Here is a 17,058-nt window from a genome sequence, read left to right as displayed (position 1 = left end):
ACAAAGACAGAGACAGGAGATGAGACTGAGAAACAAAGAGACAGAGCCAGGAGAGAAAAGGGAAGAGGAAAGAGGAGAGAGGAAGAGAGAAAAGAGAACCCGGAGAAGTGATAGTGCACAAGAAGCTGGCCTCATTGTCAAGTGCTGCAGAGATCAGAAAGAGTGTGAGGACGGTCGATTGGAAAGTTAAGATGTTGCGAGGGGCCAGGTTTTGGTGGGGGAATCTTTTTGGCAGTCCGGTTTCAGACAGCCCAGAAGAGAATGGGAGGAGGGAAGGAAAGGCAAAGCCCTTGCAGAGAAGGGGAACCACATGGGCTATTGCTAACACAACTGCCAATTGTCTACATGGATGTGCAGGTGAGTCCAAGAATCTTGGGAGGGACATTTCCCTGATCCCCCCACAAACTCCCAGACCACTGGCTCTCAGCGATTCCAGGGAGCCACTCTAGCCCCCATTTTCTCAGTAGCCACAGCAGCCCAGAAGTCCTCACCGTGCCTGTCTGGACAGATGAATGGCAGACACTCCAGTCTTGCCCGCTGCTTTGCTGCACCCTAAAGACCTCAGGCGGGGTCTCCCCAGCCTGAAGGCAAGCTCCCTGACAGAAGGGATCACCTGACTTGTCTGTATCCCGAGCTTAGCACGTAGTAAGCCCATGTTTGGATGTCTCCTTGTCTTAGGCTCAAGGGACGTCGGAGTCTCCCACTCAAATCAAGAAACTGCTCCAGAGCATTCCTTGCTTGAAGACTCTCCGCCAGGGCGCCCAGTGCCCACAAGGAAACCTATTGCACTTGGCATGTGGCTCAAGAAGCTGCTTCTGGTCTCCCTCATTGTTTCCATTCCCCTCTGCTGTGAGGATCATGCATGACACCAAACTGGGAACTAAGACGTGAAGTACGGGGACATGGGGGGGGGGGGTGAGGATGGACCACTGGACAGCTTGAATACTGGGGAGTCAGCAGGTGGGGTGGGGGGCCCTGGGGAGGCTCTGAAGGCCCTGCTGCTCTTACCCTGTGTGTGACAAGTTACGTTCCTTCTCTGGGCCTCAGTTCCTTCCTCTGTTAAATGACTGGGGTGGGTTGGGGGTTCTCCAAGGCTCTGTGCAGTCCCAAGCCTGGCTGGTGTGCAATGCCTGGGTCCCAAAGAGGTGCCGGGGACAGCCAGAGCTAAGCTCCTGCGCCATTAACAGAGGGCCCCACGGGGCCTGAGGAACATGCCCGGAGCTCTCCGGGACTCTCTCGCTCACCCATCGTCTGCTATAGCCTTTTTCCTATCCATACCGCGTCGCGGAGGCCAACAAAGGGGACGGAGGCATTGCTTTTCCACCTTTAATATGTAATAATACAAAAGGCCAATCTCCCAGGTATGCGGGCTCCCGAGTCAGCCCGGCCCAGCTAGGTCCCAACTTCCGCCCTCGTGTGTTCCTGGTTGCTGAAGAGGCTGCCTGGCCATGGATCCTTGGGCCTATTCCCCAGGGAGAGAGGGGATCCTGGGGGTGGGGAGGCTCTCGGATGAGCAGGGAGCTCTAAGGCACATTTGTCAGCCCTGGCCCAGGGCAGAGGGGGCCTGGCTCACCCTAGGAAGTGCAGGACCAAGGCAGCCTCAGCCCTCACCTGGACTATGCAGCTAGGAAAGGGCCCACGTGGGCCCTGGCATCCTGCAGCCCAAGGGCCTGGGCCAGCCTGCGTAGCTCGTGCAGCATTCCTGGGCATGGGCAGAGACGGGACTGATTATCCAGGGACTGGATCCAGAAGCAGCATCAGAAACCCAAGAGGGGATGTGGGGGGCCAACCCTGGCCCTGCCCCTTCTTGGAGGGGGGCAGAGAAGGGCACCCCAGGGAGAGGAACACAGGGAGCTGCCCTGAGAGAGGAGGGGAGCAAAGGATAGGCGGCAACTAAGGGGAAAAGGCCGATGCCACATGTACTCAGGAGAGGTAGTGGCTGGAGAGGGGGAGGGAAGGAAAAGCCAGAAGATGAGCAGAGAGCCCTGCCAGCCTGGCCCCGGGCCCTCTGGCCATCTGCCCTGGCCCCAACCCCCCGGGACACAGCCCGAGTCTTCCCTACAAAGTTTTGCCTCATCCTCGGCCCAGCCTGAGCTTCCTCCTGAGATAAGAGCTAACAAACCACCCCAAAGCAGCCTAAATGATGAGGCCGGACCGCCCTGTCCTGGCCTCGGTCTAGCAGGTAAAAGGAAAGGGGCCTCCAGTCCCCTTGGGTGCAGGGCCCTTGAACCCAGGGCTCATAAGGCAAAGAGGGAGTCATCGTCTTTGTCTTTCTTCTTCTGGGAGGTAGAGCCGGGCGGCCCTTCTGGAGGGCTGGGGAGGGTGGGGAGCTTCTCAGCAGCCTTGGCCCGTTCCTCCAGGAATTTGTCGAATTCTTTGATGGAAAGAAAGAGAGGAGGGTTAGGGTGGCCAGCACCTAGGGACAGAGAGGGGGCCCTGGCTCCAAGGGGACTCTTCCCTCCCAGTAGAGGGGTGGCAGACCACAGGTCTGGAACGGGCTGTGTGCCAGAGAAAGATCAGGATGTCGGCTGGCGTTGGCCTCTGGGGCTGGGGGGCACTATTGGAACAGGGCAGTGATAACGAAAAAGCATCAGTGAACCTTTTTTTAAATGAAGGGGGAAGGGGCTCGGCTTGGTTTCCTTCGGAGGACCAAGCTGCTTCTCTGGGCAGCCAATGAAGGGGAAGGGGTGAGAAGTGAGGAAAGGAGACCACTACCTTCGCTGGTGACCCCCTTGGAGTCGTCCGCTTCATTCCCCTGAGGAAGAAGGAGAAGGATGCTGGGATCACAGCCTCTCAGCGAAGCCTGACCCCTTTCAGTTTATACCGGGACAGAGATGCTCCAAGTCACCCAGGAAGCTGGGCCTTGGCTCCCGGGTCTGCCTCGGGGGTTCGACCCTCCCAACTAGAGGCCCATGGCTCCTTCCAAGTGGGCATCCAGCCTCTTCTGGAAGACCCTCACTGCCCACTGAGGCAGCCCACAGACCCCGAGCATTGATCACTGCTACAGGAGATGACTGTTGGAGGGCAGGCAGAGGAAAACAGAAGGAGACGGGGGTGGGGAGAGGGGAGGGACAGACTGACAGCCGAATAAGACAGACAAGGATGGCCAGTCAGCTTTGGTGTCATGCAGAGGGAAGAACTTTTGCCTTTGGTGGACAAATTCCAGGAGATGCTGCTTGTATCACAGGCAGTCCAAGAGCCCGAGAATCTTCTTCTTTGGTCTTGGCCAGGGCATGAACTCTTATTTATTTTTTAAAACCTTCATCTTCCATCTTAGAATCAATATTGAATATGGGTTCCAAGGCAGAAGAGAGGGGGTTAAGTGACTTGGCCAGGGTCACACAGCTAGGAGGTTTCTGAGACAAAATTGGCACTCAGGAAGATGAGCCTCCTGGACTCTAGCCACTTCTCCACCTAGCGCCCCTCCTTTGAAGCCCATGTGCCAGGAGTAGAGGGATATGATGGGATGGTGGGAGACGGGCTCCAGACAGCTCCCTGCCAAGACCACAAGGGAAGGAGAGAGCCCTAGAGGTCTGGGAGTGGGCAATGCCAGGAGTGCCTGCTCCCTCCCTGCTCAGAATCCTGGGTTTGGGTGCGATGCTGGGGGCTGTCTGGTCCTGACCGGGCCTGGCCTGTGCTGGAGGAGAGGCTGTTTCCCACTCCGGCCTTACCCTGTTTAGACAGTGGCCCCTCAGGCTCGGGCACCGAATCCTCCCTCAAAGGGAAGCTCTTACTGTTGTCGTGAGCCCAGGCCTGTCCCCTATTCTGCCCCAGCCTCAGTTTACTCATCTACACAAAGAGGGGCTGGTCCTTCCCACGAAGAGGCAGCAACACTGGCCCTTTGTCCTTGTCCTTGCCCCATGGCTCCCATCAGCCAGAGGTGACCTGGTATCCTCCTTCATCCCCCTTGTACAGGAGGCTCCCTGCCTTCTGCTCTCCCTTTTGGGGGTCGGGGGGCTGCCTCCCCAAGGACCCTCATGCCTTGGGGGCTACTCACCACGTCGGTGGAAAGCCACTGCTCGATGTCCTCCATGAGGCATGCCTGTGTGACCGGGATCTGCAAGGTGAGGAGGGAGACACTGAAAACTCATCACAGGCCCTTGAGGAGAAGACTTTGCTCTAGGATGCGCCGGCCAGGGGGCTGGGGGTGAGGCCCCTCATCTCTGACTCAGTTTCTTGTAAGACAGGCTAATTCCCCACACCAATCCCTTGTGGGGCTACTGTGTGATCAAATAAGGGATGGGGAGCCCTAGGCCTCTGATATCACTGGGAAAGGGAGCTCTAGGGAAGAAAATTCCCTCTCCCAGTCCAGGTTGGCATCTTCTCTCAACTTTGAGACTTAAGAGATATCTAGATCCTGGCTTCAACCAGATTAAAAAGTAATGGGAGGGCACAGCTAGGTGGCTTAGAAGACAGGGAGCCAGGCCTGGAGTTGGGGGATCCTGGGTTCAAATTTGACTTCGGACATTTCCCAGCTGGGTGACCCTGGACAAGTCACTTATCTCCCATTGCCTAGTCCTTATCACTCTTCTGTCTTGGAACCAATATCCAATATTAATTCTAAGATGGAAGGTAAAGCTTAAAAAAAATAATTGGGAAGTATTTCACAAGATAAATGACACACAGATAATGTTCATTTGTGGTTTTCTATGTCAATGTACAGCCCTTGACACTACTGGACTAGAGGTAAGTGACTTGACCAGGATCCCACAGCCAGGATATATTAGAGGCCAGATTTGACCCTAGCCATCCAGGCTTTAAAGCTGGATTTTTCTACATAGGTGGGTGAGGGCTCTGCAGAGAATTCTGGGTGATTTCTTCTTATAGTTCATATCATTAGGGGAGGAGACTGGCAGGAACATGACCAGTTAATGGTGGAGAGATGGGCCTGGGGAGCCAGCTCCAGGAACTGTTGGCCCAGGAAGCCTTGCCTGAACCCCCTCATGTTGGAGTATGGCTCAGGGCTGACTCCTATCCCTTTGGTTCTGCTCTCTTTCTCTGATGGGGGTACCACAGACTGACTGACCACCCTCCTTATATGCCTCTGGGGCTCAGGGATCCCAGTGGAACCCTCGGAAGAGCTGGAGGGAGGAGAAGGGTCAGAGGAAAGCCGGCTAGCCTGGGTCACAAGACCAATGGCTATGGCACAAGGACTCGGCTGCCAGAGAGACAGCAATGAAGGGTTTGAGGAAGCTTCTCTTTTTTCAGAAATCATGGCTAGGAGATAATGAGGAGAGAGGGAGAGGGAAGAAGAGGGGAGGAGAGAGATAGAGGAAGGGAGAAAGGGATAATGGGGACAGAGGGAGGAAACAAGGGAGAGAACAGTCAGATTATATATATATATATATATATAGAGAGAGAGAGAGAGAGAGGGAAAGGGAGAGTGAGAGAGGGAGGGAGAGACAGAGAGAGACAGAGAGGGAGAGGGAGAGAGAGAGGGAGAGAGAGAGATAGAGGGAAAGAGAGGGAGAGAGGGAAAGAGGGAGAGGGAGACAGAGAGAGAGAGAGAGGGAGAGGGAAAGAGAGAGAGAGGGAGAGAGGGAAAGAGGGAGAGAGACAGAGAAGGAGAGGGAGAGAGAGAGGGAGAGACAGAGAGAGAGGGAAAGAGAGAGGGAGAGAGGGAAAGAGGGAGAAGAAAGAGGGAGAGGGAGAGAGGGAGAGGAAGAGAGAGACAGAGAGGGAGAGGGAGAGAGAGGGAGACAGAGAGGGAGATAGAGATAGAGATAGATAGAGAGAGAGAGGGGGGGGGAAAGAGGGAGAGAGGGAGAGAAAGGGAGGAGGGAGAGGGAGGAGGGAGGGGAGAGAGAGAGAAGAGAAAGGGAGGAGAGAGAGGGGAGAGAGAGCAGAGAGAGGGAGGGAGGGGGAGAGAGACAGAGAGAGACAGAGAGTTTGTTTTCAACCAACCAACAACTAATCCACAAGCTCCAGAATAATCCCCAAGCACTGTCCCCTCCATGGGCCACTAGCCCAGAATGGGTCAGAAGCAGAAGCCACACAGAACCTGAGCCAAGCAGGAGGGCTCCTCTTGGGCATCCTCACCCACCACGGATAGCCTTTCCAGCCCTGCTGTCCCTGAAAGCACAGCCTAGGGAGAAAGCTCTTCACAGGCCTATTCCCAGGTGGCCTAACCCGGCCCCTGCGGAAGCACCAGATGCCCAGGGCTGTAGAGGCAGAAGAGAAAGGCAGGGCCAGTTTCAGCAAAGTGCCCGATAGCCTCTGGGGCAGTCTGCCCCGTCCCTTCCCAGAAGGGCAGTGGAGCATGTGGGGGACCCGGCAGCAGGGGCCTATGTGGACAAGGGGAGGCCCCACGTCCTCGGCCACTGGCCCTTGTGGGCTCGCTTTCCCCACTGTGCTGCTTCTTGGCTTGCTATGCCCCCAAATGCTCCTCTTGCCCTTGGGCCCCCGGAGGGCCTGGCCCGGCCCAGCCTCACCATTCCCTGATTCGCCATCCAGGTGCTGAGGGCCTCCTCACTGCTGCCTTCCATCTAGTTGAGAAAACATCAGCACTGAAGGCTCCAGAGAGCAGGCAGACAAAGGACAAGACTCTGGGGTCCCCAGGACGCCCAGGTCGCCCCCATGGGGAGATGCCGCCAATTCAAGACACCTTATTGTTTTCTGAGGAACAAGGGGAGGAAATGGAGGGGCTCCACCCCTGCTCCTACCTCCCCGAGAGCCACTCTCAGCGCTCTAAAGTGTCTTGGTCCAAGGATCCAAAAAGCTTCACAAGAATGGGCCAGAGAAGCAAGCTCCTCAACTTGTGGGATAAACGAAATGAAGTGTAGCCACTTGCAGGCTCTGAGCAGAGCCGGAGGGGATTTTGTTCAGTCCCCTGCCCTTGGAGGAATCTCTCCTCAATCTCCCCCACAACCTCTCTGTTTGAACACTTTTGGTAACAGGGCACTCACCACCTTAAAAAACCCCAACAAAACCCTTACTTTCTGGCTTACAATCAATATCATGTATTGGTTCTAAGGCAAAGAGCAGGAAGGACTAGGCCATGGGGGTTCATGACTTGCCCAGGGTCACTCAGCTAGGAAGTGTCTGAGGCCAGATTGGAACCCAGGGCCTCTAGGCCTGGCTCTCTATCCACTGAGTACCCAGTGGCTCCTGCTCACCACTTTATGGCACTGGCCTCATCAGGCTGCCTCCGAACAAGTCCCTAACCCCGTCGGAATCTCAGTTTCCCCATCTGTGATGCTTATCCAAGCTGCCAGGGCTTATCCAAGAACCAGGGGCACCGCAGAAACGGGAGGAATTAGGACTCCCTATTCTCCTCGACACTTTCTAGATGTTTTGTGAGTGCTGGAAGGGGAGGCCCGAGGGCCCAATGGATAGCTCACTGGCCCAGGAGACGGGAGATCTGGGGGAAGTCTGAGCTGTGCTCCTGGCTAGCCAGGCCACCCGGGCCACCTGTGTGGAACCACCCAGCTTTACCCACACCAGTCCCTGTGTGCCCGGGCCTTGGTCTCTTCCTGAGAAATGGGGGCAGGCCTGAGCCTCAGTTTCCTCCTCAGTCAAATGAGGATGTTGGATCCGAGGGCCAAAGAGCCCTTGTGGCTCTGACAGTCTATGGAAGTCTTGTCTTTACACCCATGGCCAGGACTTTACTGAGGCTTTAGGCAGCCTGGACCTGAAGTCCCTCCCTGCCCTGCAGCCATCAAAGATGAATGAAGCCAGGACCCAATCTCTCCTACAGTTTTCCTGCCAGTGTTGACCTCCTGGCCCCCATACATCCACACCCAGAGCCCTGAGCCCTGCACCAAGCCCTGCTTTGGGGCTCTCTGCCAGAGCTCCCAGGACAAAGAACAGGAAAGCTCCCCCCACCCAGGGGCCCCACAATTTTAGAAGTGCAGAAACTGAAGCCCAGTGAGGGGAATCACTTAGTCAAGGCCACAAGCTCTGAAATTGAGAGCTGGAGGGGACCGGAGGGTCCTTTGAGCCCAACCCCCTCATTTTGCAGATGAAGAGACAGGTGCAGAGGGGGATGGAATGGCTGCAGGTCCTACAGGGATTGAACTCAGGTCCTCTGCCTCTTAGTGGAGCCCACTGGGGAAAGTCCCATGCGTCCCCAGATTGTTTAGTGCCTAGTGTTGGAGTCATAAAGACCTGGGTTTGAATTCTGCCCTGGACACTAGCTGTGTGACCCATGGCAGGTTGCTCAATCTCCCACAAAGTTTCTCCTCTGTGCTAACTTGGGAAAACTCTGGCCTCCTTCTCTGTAAAATGAAAGGGCTGGCCTACACGAGCTCTGCCCTGAGTAATGGCATCCCATGCCACGCTTCCTCTGCCCACCCTGTGTCCCCCCCAACACTCCTGCATAGATGTTCAGCCCCCCAGTCTGCTTTCTTAGCGAGCTGCTCAGTGGGCCCCAGGCCTGAAGTGCGGCACACTTGGTGTAGGGAGTTCTGGCATGGACTTCTCACAGGATCCCAGATTTAGGGAAGGAGGGACGTAAGAGGCCACTGAGTCTAATCCCCTCCTTTTGCAGTTAAGGAAACGGAGGCCTAGAGAGCTGAAGGGACTTGCTCTTTGGCATCTGCAGGGGGATCAAGTCTTCCCGGACCCCCATCCACAGCACTCTTCACTCCACCGTCCTGCCCAGCTGAGTGACTGTAAGAGGCTTGGTGCTAGCGAACATGAGCTCTCTGGGGGTGGGAACAGCTTTAGTTTCGTGTCTGTAACCTCTGGGATGGGCACAGAGCTGGGCACAGGGCCCAGGTTGCCGGACTTACCGCTCCAGTGTTCTGCTGCCGGGCATCTAGTGCTCCTGCCAGTCCATCCTTAGCCTGGGGGGCTTCGTACTTGACCCTGAAAGAGACCGATGTGGCCACTCAGGAAGAGCCAAGTTAAGGAGGGGGCTATGGATGATGTGAGCCTGCCAAGGTCCACAGGCTGGAGCGGCGCTGCTGCACCCACAGGAGCAGGGAGGGAGCCAGCGCCTGGGCTAACGGAAAGCCAGTGTGTGTGTGTGTGTGTGGGGGGGGGGGTTTCGTTGGCCTGAGCCCACTTCCTTCCTCTGCAGAACAGAATCAGATCTAGTCTTTATCCTGCTGGAATGTTTCTAAGGCCTGAGGCCAACAGGCAGGAAGATGTGAATCTGAATCCTGCCTCAGACAGTTATTAGCTGTAAGACCTTGGGCAAGTCACTTAATCTCAGTTCCCTATCTGTAAAAGGGAGCTTGCTAACCACAAGGGGCTATTGTAAGGAATAAATGAGACAATCTACATGAATAGACATCCATGAAGATGATATACACAAAGCACCTTGCAAACCCTGGGGGGGGGGGGGGGTAGAAAAGAGACCTGTGTAAGAGTCCTGGGGCTGGGAAGGGGAACAGGGAGGCTCCCACCCTTCCGGGGAGCACTGCCTAGGTACCTGTGATGTCCTGTGTGCGCTGTGTCCCTATTAGAATATGAACTCTGGGAGGTAGCACTCGCCTGACGTGAATCCATGTCTCCAATCCTGAGCAGGCTAATAATCAGGTTACAAACTGATACCAGCTGTGATCCCAGAGCCTCGAGTACATCAAAAGGACCACAAAAAAGATGTTGTTCCAGGGGATACCAACTGTCCAAACTAGGGACAAGTCCCTCTCACCCAAGGGGCCTCCTCTCCAGGGGGAGCTCAAACTGCCCCTGCGCCAAGCTGGCCTGGCCCCCCTCACTGGGAGGAAGCCAAATGGAAGAGGGTTGAAGCTAACCCTAGAAGATGGGATCCTACAATGGGATGCCCATTCACACACACAGTCCTGGAGAAAGGGCAGCTGGGTAGCTCAGTGGATTGAGAGTCAAGTCTAGAGATGAGAGGTCCAAGGTTCATATCTGGCCTCAGACACTTCCTAGCAGTGTGACCCTGGGCAAGTCATTTGACCCCCATTGCCAGCTCTTACCGCTCTTCTGCCTTAGGAACAATACCCAGTATTGATTCTAAGACAGAAGGTAAGGGTGGTAAAAAAAAAATTAAGAGGGAAGGCATGAGAATTAAGAAGGATTGGGAAAGGCTTCCTGGAGAAGTAGGATTTTAGTTGAGACTTATTCCTACTACAGCTCTGTGAGGCAGGTGCTATTATTATCCCCATTTTATAAAGGACTAAGGCTGAGGACAGCAAGAGGATTCACCCCGGGTCTCCTGGCTAGAAGCATGTTTGATGCAGGATTCTAAATCACATTTTCCTGCCTCCAAGTCCAGCCCTATACCACTGATGAGTCTCAGAACAGAAGTGCTGACCTACCCTGGGAGGCAGAGCAGCCTCACCTGGGAATTCCCAAAGTAAAGACATTATAGCTCTAATTCCGGAGTCCTGAGTCCAGAGTGACTCCCATCTCCCAACCCCCCCCCGCCCCCCCCCCCCCCGGAAGTGAGTCAGTCTTGACAGTGTTAAGGAGGAGGCTGGATCCAAGCCTCATCAGACCCAGCCGAAGTCCAGAGAAACAACTAAGAGGTGATAAGGTGGAGAGCCTGGAAGAGGCTGGGAGGCAGCCTAGATCCTGTATTCCTGTGCCAGGAAATTAGGGAAGAAGGCCAATTGCTGTTGTGTCTGAGAGCAAGGCCCTCGAAGAGGCAGGGTGTAACCAGAGCTGGGGTGAAGGCCATATAGTTTCTCTGGTATGGAAAGTGCCAAAAGCAAGAGACAGCCCAGTTCTGGGCAGGTGGGTTAGATGGGCTACAGCTGACCCATGTGGCTGGGGAAACAGATCTTTCCAAGAGACTAGACACCTTACATACACTCTGGGTGAGGCAGAAACTGAATGCTGAGTGAGTGACCCTATGACTTAGAGATCAAGTTTAACATTCTCCTGGCTCCTGGGGATGGCTCGGTTTATTCTGGCCTTAAAGAAGTCTTGCAAATAGACTACCCCAGATTCCCAGCAGACATCTCTCAGCATCATTAAGAACTTGCCAAAGAAATAGTACAGGGATTCTTGCTGCCTGCCCTGGCATCCAGGACACGTCCCGCCTCTGAGATGTTATTTAGATAAATCCTAACCTCTTTGGGCCTCAGCAATCTCATATGTCAAAGGAAGGGCTGGATAAGAGACAATATGCCTAGCCACTGAGGCTCAGGCAGCAAGGGATCAGCTCATTTTAGGAAAAGAAAACAGGGTGAGCTGGGACTTCTGGCCTGAGGCTCTTTCTACCACACCACACTTCTTCCAATCCTGATGCAGAAATGAAGTACCTGCAGATACACCACCCTAACTGGGTTGCACAATTTGCCTTCCCTTTTGAAAGGCAAACATCTGCTCACCAGGAAGCACAATATTCTCCCTCTACCTCCTGTGTGCCCTGTGTCCCTGCTGTTCCCACCCTATAACTCAGCTCCTCTCCATCTCCTCCCTGCCCAGCATGGGTGGGCACACATCATAAATATAGCATTTCTTGAGGGGGAGGGGCACCATGGTGATCGAGGGTCCTCAGGGTCATGGCAGGCTACCCTTACTGTCAATCCTTTTTAGCAGCCAAGGAGGGAGATAGGGGAGAGAAGAGAATGAGACCCTTCCGGTGTGGTTGGAAGCAGAGGGCTTGGGCCATCTGCGGTCAAACTTGTCAAAGACGTCCTTGTCTATGAAGGGGCTGCTGTACATGATGGCATACAGGAGGAAGAAGGCGGTGGCCATGAGGCACTGCTGGGCAGACATGCCCACACACAGGTAGCAAGAAGAGCTTCTGAGCTGAGTGCAGGGAATAAATAGAAGATGCTCCTTACGCAGAAAAATCTGCTGGGCCCTACTGGATCCACAGGGCATGTGCTTCCCCTCTGAAGTGATGGACCAGCCAACTGGTCCATTATGGGGACAGCAGTGAGGAGCATGGGCCAATAGGCCAGCTTTCGTCTTAAGCCTGGGAGTCTTTCTCTTGCCCTTCCAGGATTCCCTGTTTGCAGCATTCTTCTCCACCACAGTAGCAGGGAGGAAGGCAGCAAAGACTCTGCCTTTCTAGTGGCCTCATTCCCCACCCTGCCCCATGCCAGCTCACTCTCCCAGGGCCCTGTAAAGAAGCACACACTTCCTTCCCCTCCTGCTGTGACCCTGGGCAGTGGAGGTGGAATATGGAGTGGGGGGAGGTGGCTGAAAGCTTGAGCATCAAGCCCAAGAGGTAGCCCAGTGATCAATCAATCAGCCACACTATCACCAAGTGGTGGGGGATGTAAAATTGGACTTGAACTCTGGACTTCAATCCCCACAATTCCTTGCTCCACTTCCCCAGAATGCTTTGTAATCTCACCTGGGCCGAGATTGAGAAGGTATTTAACCTGATTGCAAAAGCTTTTAGCTCTCTTTTTTGGACTTCTGTTTTGGAGCAGACGCGTCTCTTCCGTGATGTGAGGTTATTTTGTCTAGGCCTCTGGCCTAGGCACATGTTTCTTACTTGTATATTCTTTAATCCTTAATAAACCTCTAAAAAATATAATACTCCTTGCAGAGAGAAACTAATTTCTACCTGCCTCAGTCTCCCCATATTCCTAAATTTTAACTGTTACAGGGAGGAGTTGGGCAGCTGAGGAGAAATCAAGGAATAAGCAAAGATCATGAGTCAGGGAAGGTTGTAGGCAGGAAATTCGCTGCAGACTAGGATCAGGAAGGCTCCAGCACCCAAGAACAAAGTGGAATGAGATGGAAGGGCCCTCAGAGGCCAACTGATTTAACCTGAACTGAAATCCTGTTTGGGGTATGCCTGCCAAGGGGTATCCCAGCCTTCATTTGAAGACCCCGGGTAAGAGGTGATCCCCTCTCCCTTCTCACTTTGGGGTACTTCAAGCTATTCAGCAGCTTTTCCTTTCATCAATCCTAAACTGGACTCTGACTTCCAGCCACTGCTTCTCATTTTCCCTTCAGAAGCCACAAAGTCCGACCTGGTCATTTTACCGATGAGGGAAACCAAAGTCCAGAGTCCTATAGTCTAGCTGTTAGTTTGGCTGGCCAGAGCCCAGGGCCAATGAGGCTGGCATCTGTGGCTCAATTCCCTGCTTTCCTCTAAATTCACTACAGCACGTACCCTGGCCAAAGGCAGCAGCCACTGTCCACTCCAAATTGGAGCTTGTGTGGGCAGTGGCCTGGCCAAGGTCCAAGAAAAGTACCAAGGATTTGCCTAGAACTACAGACAATCCCATTTGGGTATTAAAAGATTGGCCGGAGTGGGGAGGCAGGAGCCTCCTTTGGGAGAACCTCAATGACCAATGCAGAGATCTCACTGACCTGGAGGCTGGGGGTCTGGCACGCACTGAGTAAGCCTGTGGCCGGTGCTCTTGGGGTGACCTTCCCTTCCTGCTAGGATCCCAGGGGCTGCCCACAGCTAGGTCCTGAGGACAAAAATCTTCATACCCATGAATCGCAGGGGTGCCAGCCCTCCCTGATGAGGCTTCTGGAGCCAGCTGGGAGCAGGGGAGGAAGAGCAGGTCTGGCTTCCCAGGAGGGACTCAGGCCAATGTGGATTCCTGTGAGAACGCCTCCAGGATGCCCCAAAGAGGGCCCGAGGACACAGAGCCCAGCCAGAGATGGCAGCCTTATCTGGGCAGATAAATAGCACCTTCTGGGGCAGGAGAAAAGCTGGGGCAAAACCCTCCACTTTTACCACCAGCGCAACTGGCTTTCCGCTAGGGGCCTCTCTGGGTGGGGACTGGGAGACTGAGGAGGGGCCAGGGCTCAGGCTCTTCGGGGTTGTGGTGCCCACCTCGCTCCCTCTGAGGGATGGACTAAAACCCCTGGATTTGTGCCAGTGTCTCAATTGAATGCAACTGAAGCATGTGTGGGTTGTGAAGGTTTCTAGCCTCCTCTGGTTGGCCATGAAGTCTCCCCAGCCACAGAGGTGGTCTAGTTGTCCCCTCATTATCCTCACTGGTGTAGCCCTTAATATTTGGCTTACACATCCTGGGGTCCGAGCCCTGGAACTGGACGGAGTTCAGGTCACTCTAATCCAACTCCAATTCTTTTTTTTCAACCCTCACCTTCCATCTTGGAGTCAATACTGTATATTGGCTCCAAGGCCGAAGAGTGGTAAGGGCTAGGCAGTGGGGGTCAAGTGACTTGCCCAGGGTCACACAGCTGGGAAGTGTCAGAGGTCAGATTTGATCCCAGGACCTTCCACCTCTAGGCCTGGCCTTCTATCCACTGAGCCACCTGGCTGCCCCCTGACATCCTTATTCCATAGGGGAGGCTCTTTGGTCTGGAGGCCAAAGGGCCTTCATAGACTGGTCCAGCCCCCTGGCCCAGAGCACAGAGCCTCAAAGGCCACCAAGTCTAATCTCCTTATTCACAGAGGAGGAAACTGAGGCCTGGCAGAGGGAGTGACTTGGGGCTCGGAGGAAGGCCGTGAGGGGTCCTGGGGGAATTCCCCCTCCTTGCAGGCAGTGAGTGGTCATGCTGGGCCCCCAGCCCAGGGCTCAGCCTGCTCCCAGGACTGCACTGGCCAGACTTGGGGATGGGCTCACTGGCCGAACCTGGCTGAGCAGCAAGCACCTGGGCACACGGGCCCCCTCCTTCTTGGAGCCTGATGTGGCAAGGATGGGGGTGCCACAGCCCTCCCCAGAACCTCCCGCACCCCCACTCACTCCTTGCGCTGGTCGGACAGTGAGCTCCCCCGCGTCAGGGCGAACATGTCAAACTCGTCTTCCAGTTTTGCTGGGGTTTCCAGAGACTGCAGGGTGGCACCGCCGCCTCCGCCAGGGCCCAGGTCTGAGGGAAAGAGGCCGGGCCGGCCAGTGAGCATCCCATGAGCACCTCCACGGCCACAGAGCCCGGGCTGGGTAAGAAGCCAGCCCTAGCCTCAGGAGGCTCCCAGGGGCAATGCCACAGGCTCCAGGGAGGCTGGGAGGGCGCTCTGGGCTTCTTCCTGGGTGGCACCATCTGGGGCTCCAGGCCCAGTGCTCACTACCACCTCACTGCCTCTTAACCATCAAGGGGAGACTGGGCATGGGGATAGGGTGGAGCTTGGCCTGTGTCTTGGCATGAGAAGGCTTCTACGAGGTGTGGGTAGGGGTCAGGTTGAGGAAGGAAAGGATTCCAGGTAGGGGGCACAGCCGGTGCAAAGGCATGGAGATGGGAGAAGATCCAATAGGACTGAAGGAATCATTCCATTCCTGAGCTAGAAGGAGCAGGAGGGGGAAGAAGGTCTCCTTCCTCCGCCATAGGACTGGGCAGGCAGGGTGCCCTGGAGGCTGCCCCAGGTCAGGCTCCTAGGGGGGCCTCAGGGCCTCCAGCAACCTGAGGGCATCCCCTGGTCTCCTAGCGAGGGAGGGCCTGGGGCAGAGGCTGGGGGCTCCCACCCTGGGGCTACATGGGGAAGCTTCCCTTCCCATAGGAGGGCCCCAGCACCACAGCCTGGGCCAGAACTACGCCCTTCACTTACTCATGCTGGCCAGCTGAGTGGGGAGGGGGCCCGAGGCGGGGGCAGGCCCCGAGCTGAGGTCAATCAGATTGCTGGCAGGCTCCCCCTGGCTTGGGACCTGCAGAAGGGAAGCGGGGTCAGGGGGGCACCCGAGAACTCTGGGGCCTTCCTGCCTCAGCGGCTGGGGGGAGCCCTGCACAGGCGGCGGGATGGCTCCCATTGGTCCCTCAGAGTTACGAACCCCCGCTAGGGACCGAGGCAGAAACGAAGCAGGCAAGGAAGTTTCTGGTCTAGCAGGAGAGGCCGCCGGAGGTGGGCACAGACACATGGGGAATGCGGGGTCCCTGGGCGGGGGGGTGGAGAGTCGCTCTCCGTTTGGGGTTGGGAGCCTCAGAACAATGCCTCTGGAGCTCGGGGCTCCAGAATTGCAATTGAATTCTGAAAGAAACAAAGGCCAGCCGAGTAGGGACAGGGGACAGCGGGTCAGTACAAAGGTGTGGAGGTGGGAGATGGAGGGGGTGTCGGGTGACGGGCCAGGCTGTAGGGGCCAGAGGTATCCAAGAACTGAAAAGATCCTCTCCAGGCTCTTACCTTGGTGGGCTGGCCGGTTCGGAACCGCTCAAACCTGTGAGGAAGCAGAAGGGGCTCAGGGCGGCTCTGGGAGACGAGCCTGGACTGTCCACCTCCGCCCCGGGGCTTGCTGTGGGGCTGTCCCGGTTGCCTCTGCACCCTCCCCGGCCTGCCTGAGTGCCCGCAGACTCCCTGAGCTAAATGCCTCGGGGGCTGTCCTGGCCCCATCCTGGCCCGGTACGGAAGCACCCGGAGCCGGTCTGGGGCTCGGGTTTCCTCAAGGAGACCTTCCCAGCGGCCCTGGCCTGGCAAAGGGCCCCGGCTGTGCCCCGACCCCCCCCCCCCCCATCACACTTCTCGGCTGCTTCCTCGAGAGGGGGCTGAGCCTGGGCACTGGAGGGCCCGGCTGCGGGGGGGGGGGGGGGAGGGCGGAGGCCAGGCGGGCTCGGCGCTACCGTTCGTGGCGCAGGAACACGTTGTTGAGGTTGTCGTTGACGAGGAGCAGCTCCTCCGTCAGCTGCTCGTTGAGGACTCGCGGGATCAGCTCCAGGACTCGATGCTGCATGGCCCGGCACGTTCGGTTCAGCTCCTGGTCACAAGGGATAAGCAGGGGAGGGTGGCAGCCCGACCGAGGAGAGCGCCCCAGGAGGGGCAGAGCGGGCCTGAGAGATGAAGCAATGGTAGCTGCCAGCCCCCCAGCTGACTGGGAGGATCGGGTGAGAGGAGACGGGTAAAGGGCAATCAACACAGTGGCTCTCCCGGGCTCAGGCCCCAGCGGGACAGCAACTCCCCAGGGCACAAAGGTGGAAGTGCCAGAGCCTGGAGTCGAGCCCCTGTGAATCCAGACCGTGCACCGCCCGTGCTGGGGAGGGGGTGGCGCTGGCGGTCTTTTGTCTGTCCCTTCATGCTCTAGCAACCTTCCCAGCGCCTCACCTGCTAATACCTTCCCCCTCACATCCCCTTTCCTCTTCTCCGAAGAGATGAAAACTCCCGACCTTCTGCCCTAGAATCACTACTAAGTTCCAAGGCAGAAGAGCAGTCAGGGCTAGACCATGGGGGTTAAGGGACTTGCCCAGGGTCACCCAGCTAGGAAGTGTCTGAGGCCACATTGGAACCCAGGACCTCGTGATTCCAGGTCTGGCTTTCTCCCCACTGAGCTATCC

At 56.2% G+C, this 17,058-nt stretch overlaps 1 protein-coding gene across 1 annotated transcript in view; it reads right to left on the bottom strand.

Moving 5' to 3' along the window:
* Window positions 1–1,312: 1,312 nt before the first annotated feature.
* The window catches only part of TOM1 (target of myb1 membrane trafficking protein), a 48,627-nt gene continuing 32,881 nt past the window's right edge, over window positions 1,313–17,058 (bottom strand). The window contains 8 exon segments of the mRNA XM_007503382.3: window positions 1,313–2,374; window positions 2,713–2,755; window positions 3,998–4,057; window positions 8,733–8,808; window positions 14,550–14,673; window positions 15,347–15,443; window positions 15,917–15,950; window positions 16,351–16,484. Coding sequence (XP_007503444.2) covers window positions 2,238–2,374; window positions 2,713–2,755; window positions 3,998–4,057; window positions 8,733–8,808; window positions 14,550–14,673; window positions 15,347–15,443; window positions 15,917–15,950; window positions 16,351–16,484 — 705 coding nt within the window. The 3' untranslated portion in view covers window positions 1,313–2,237.

Source organism: Monodelphis domestica, chromosome 5 (genome assembly GCF_027887165.1).
Source record: "Monodelphis domestica isolate mMonDom1 chromosome 5, mMonDom1.pri, whole genome shotgun sequence".
Classification (NCBI taxonomy): Eukaryota; Metazoa; Chordata; class Mammalia; order Didelphimorphia; family Didelphidae; genus Monodelphis; species Monodelphis domestica.
The sequence above is the reverse complement of the archived record's forward strand: the minus strand, read 5'-3'. Positions and strand labels throughout refer to the sequence as shown.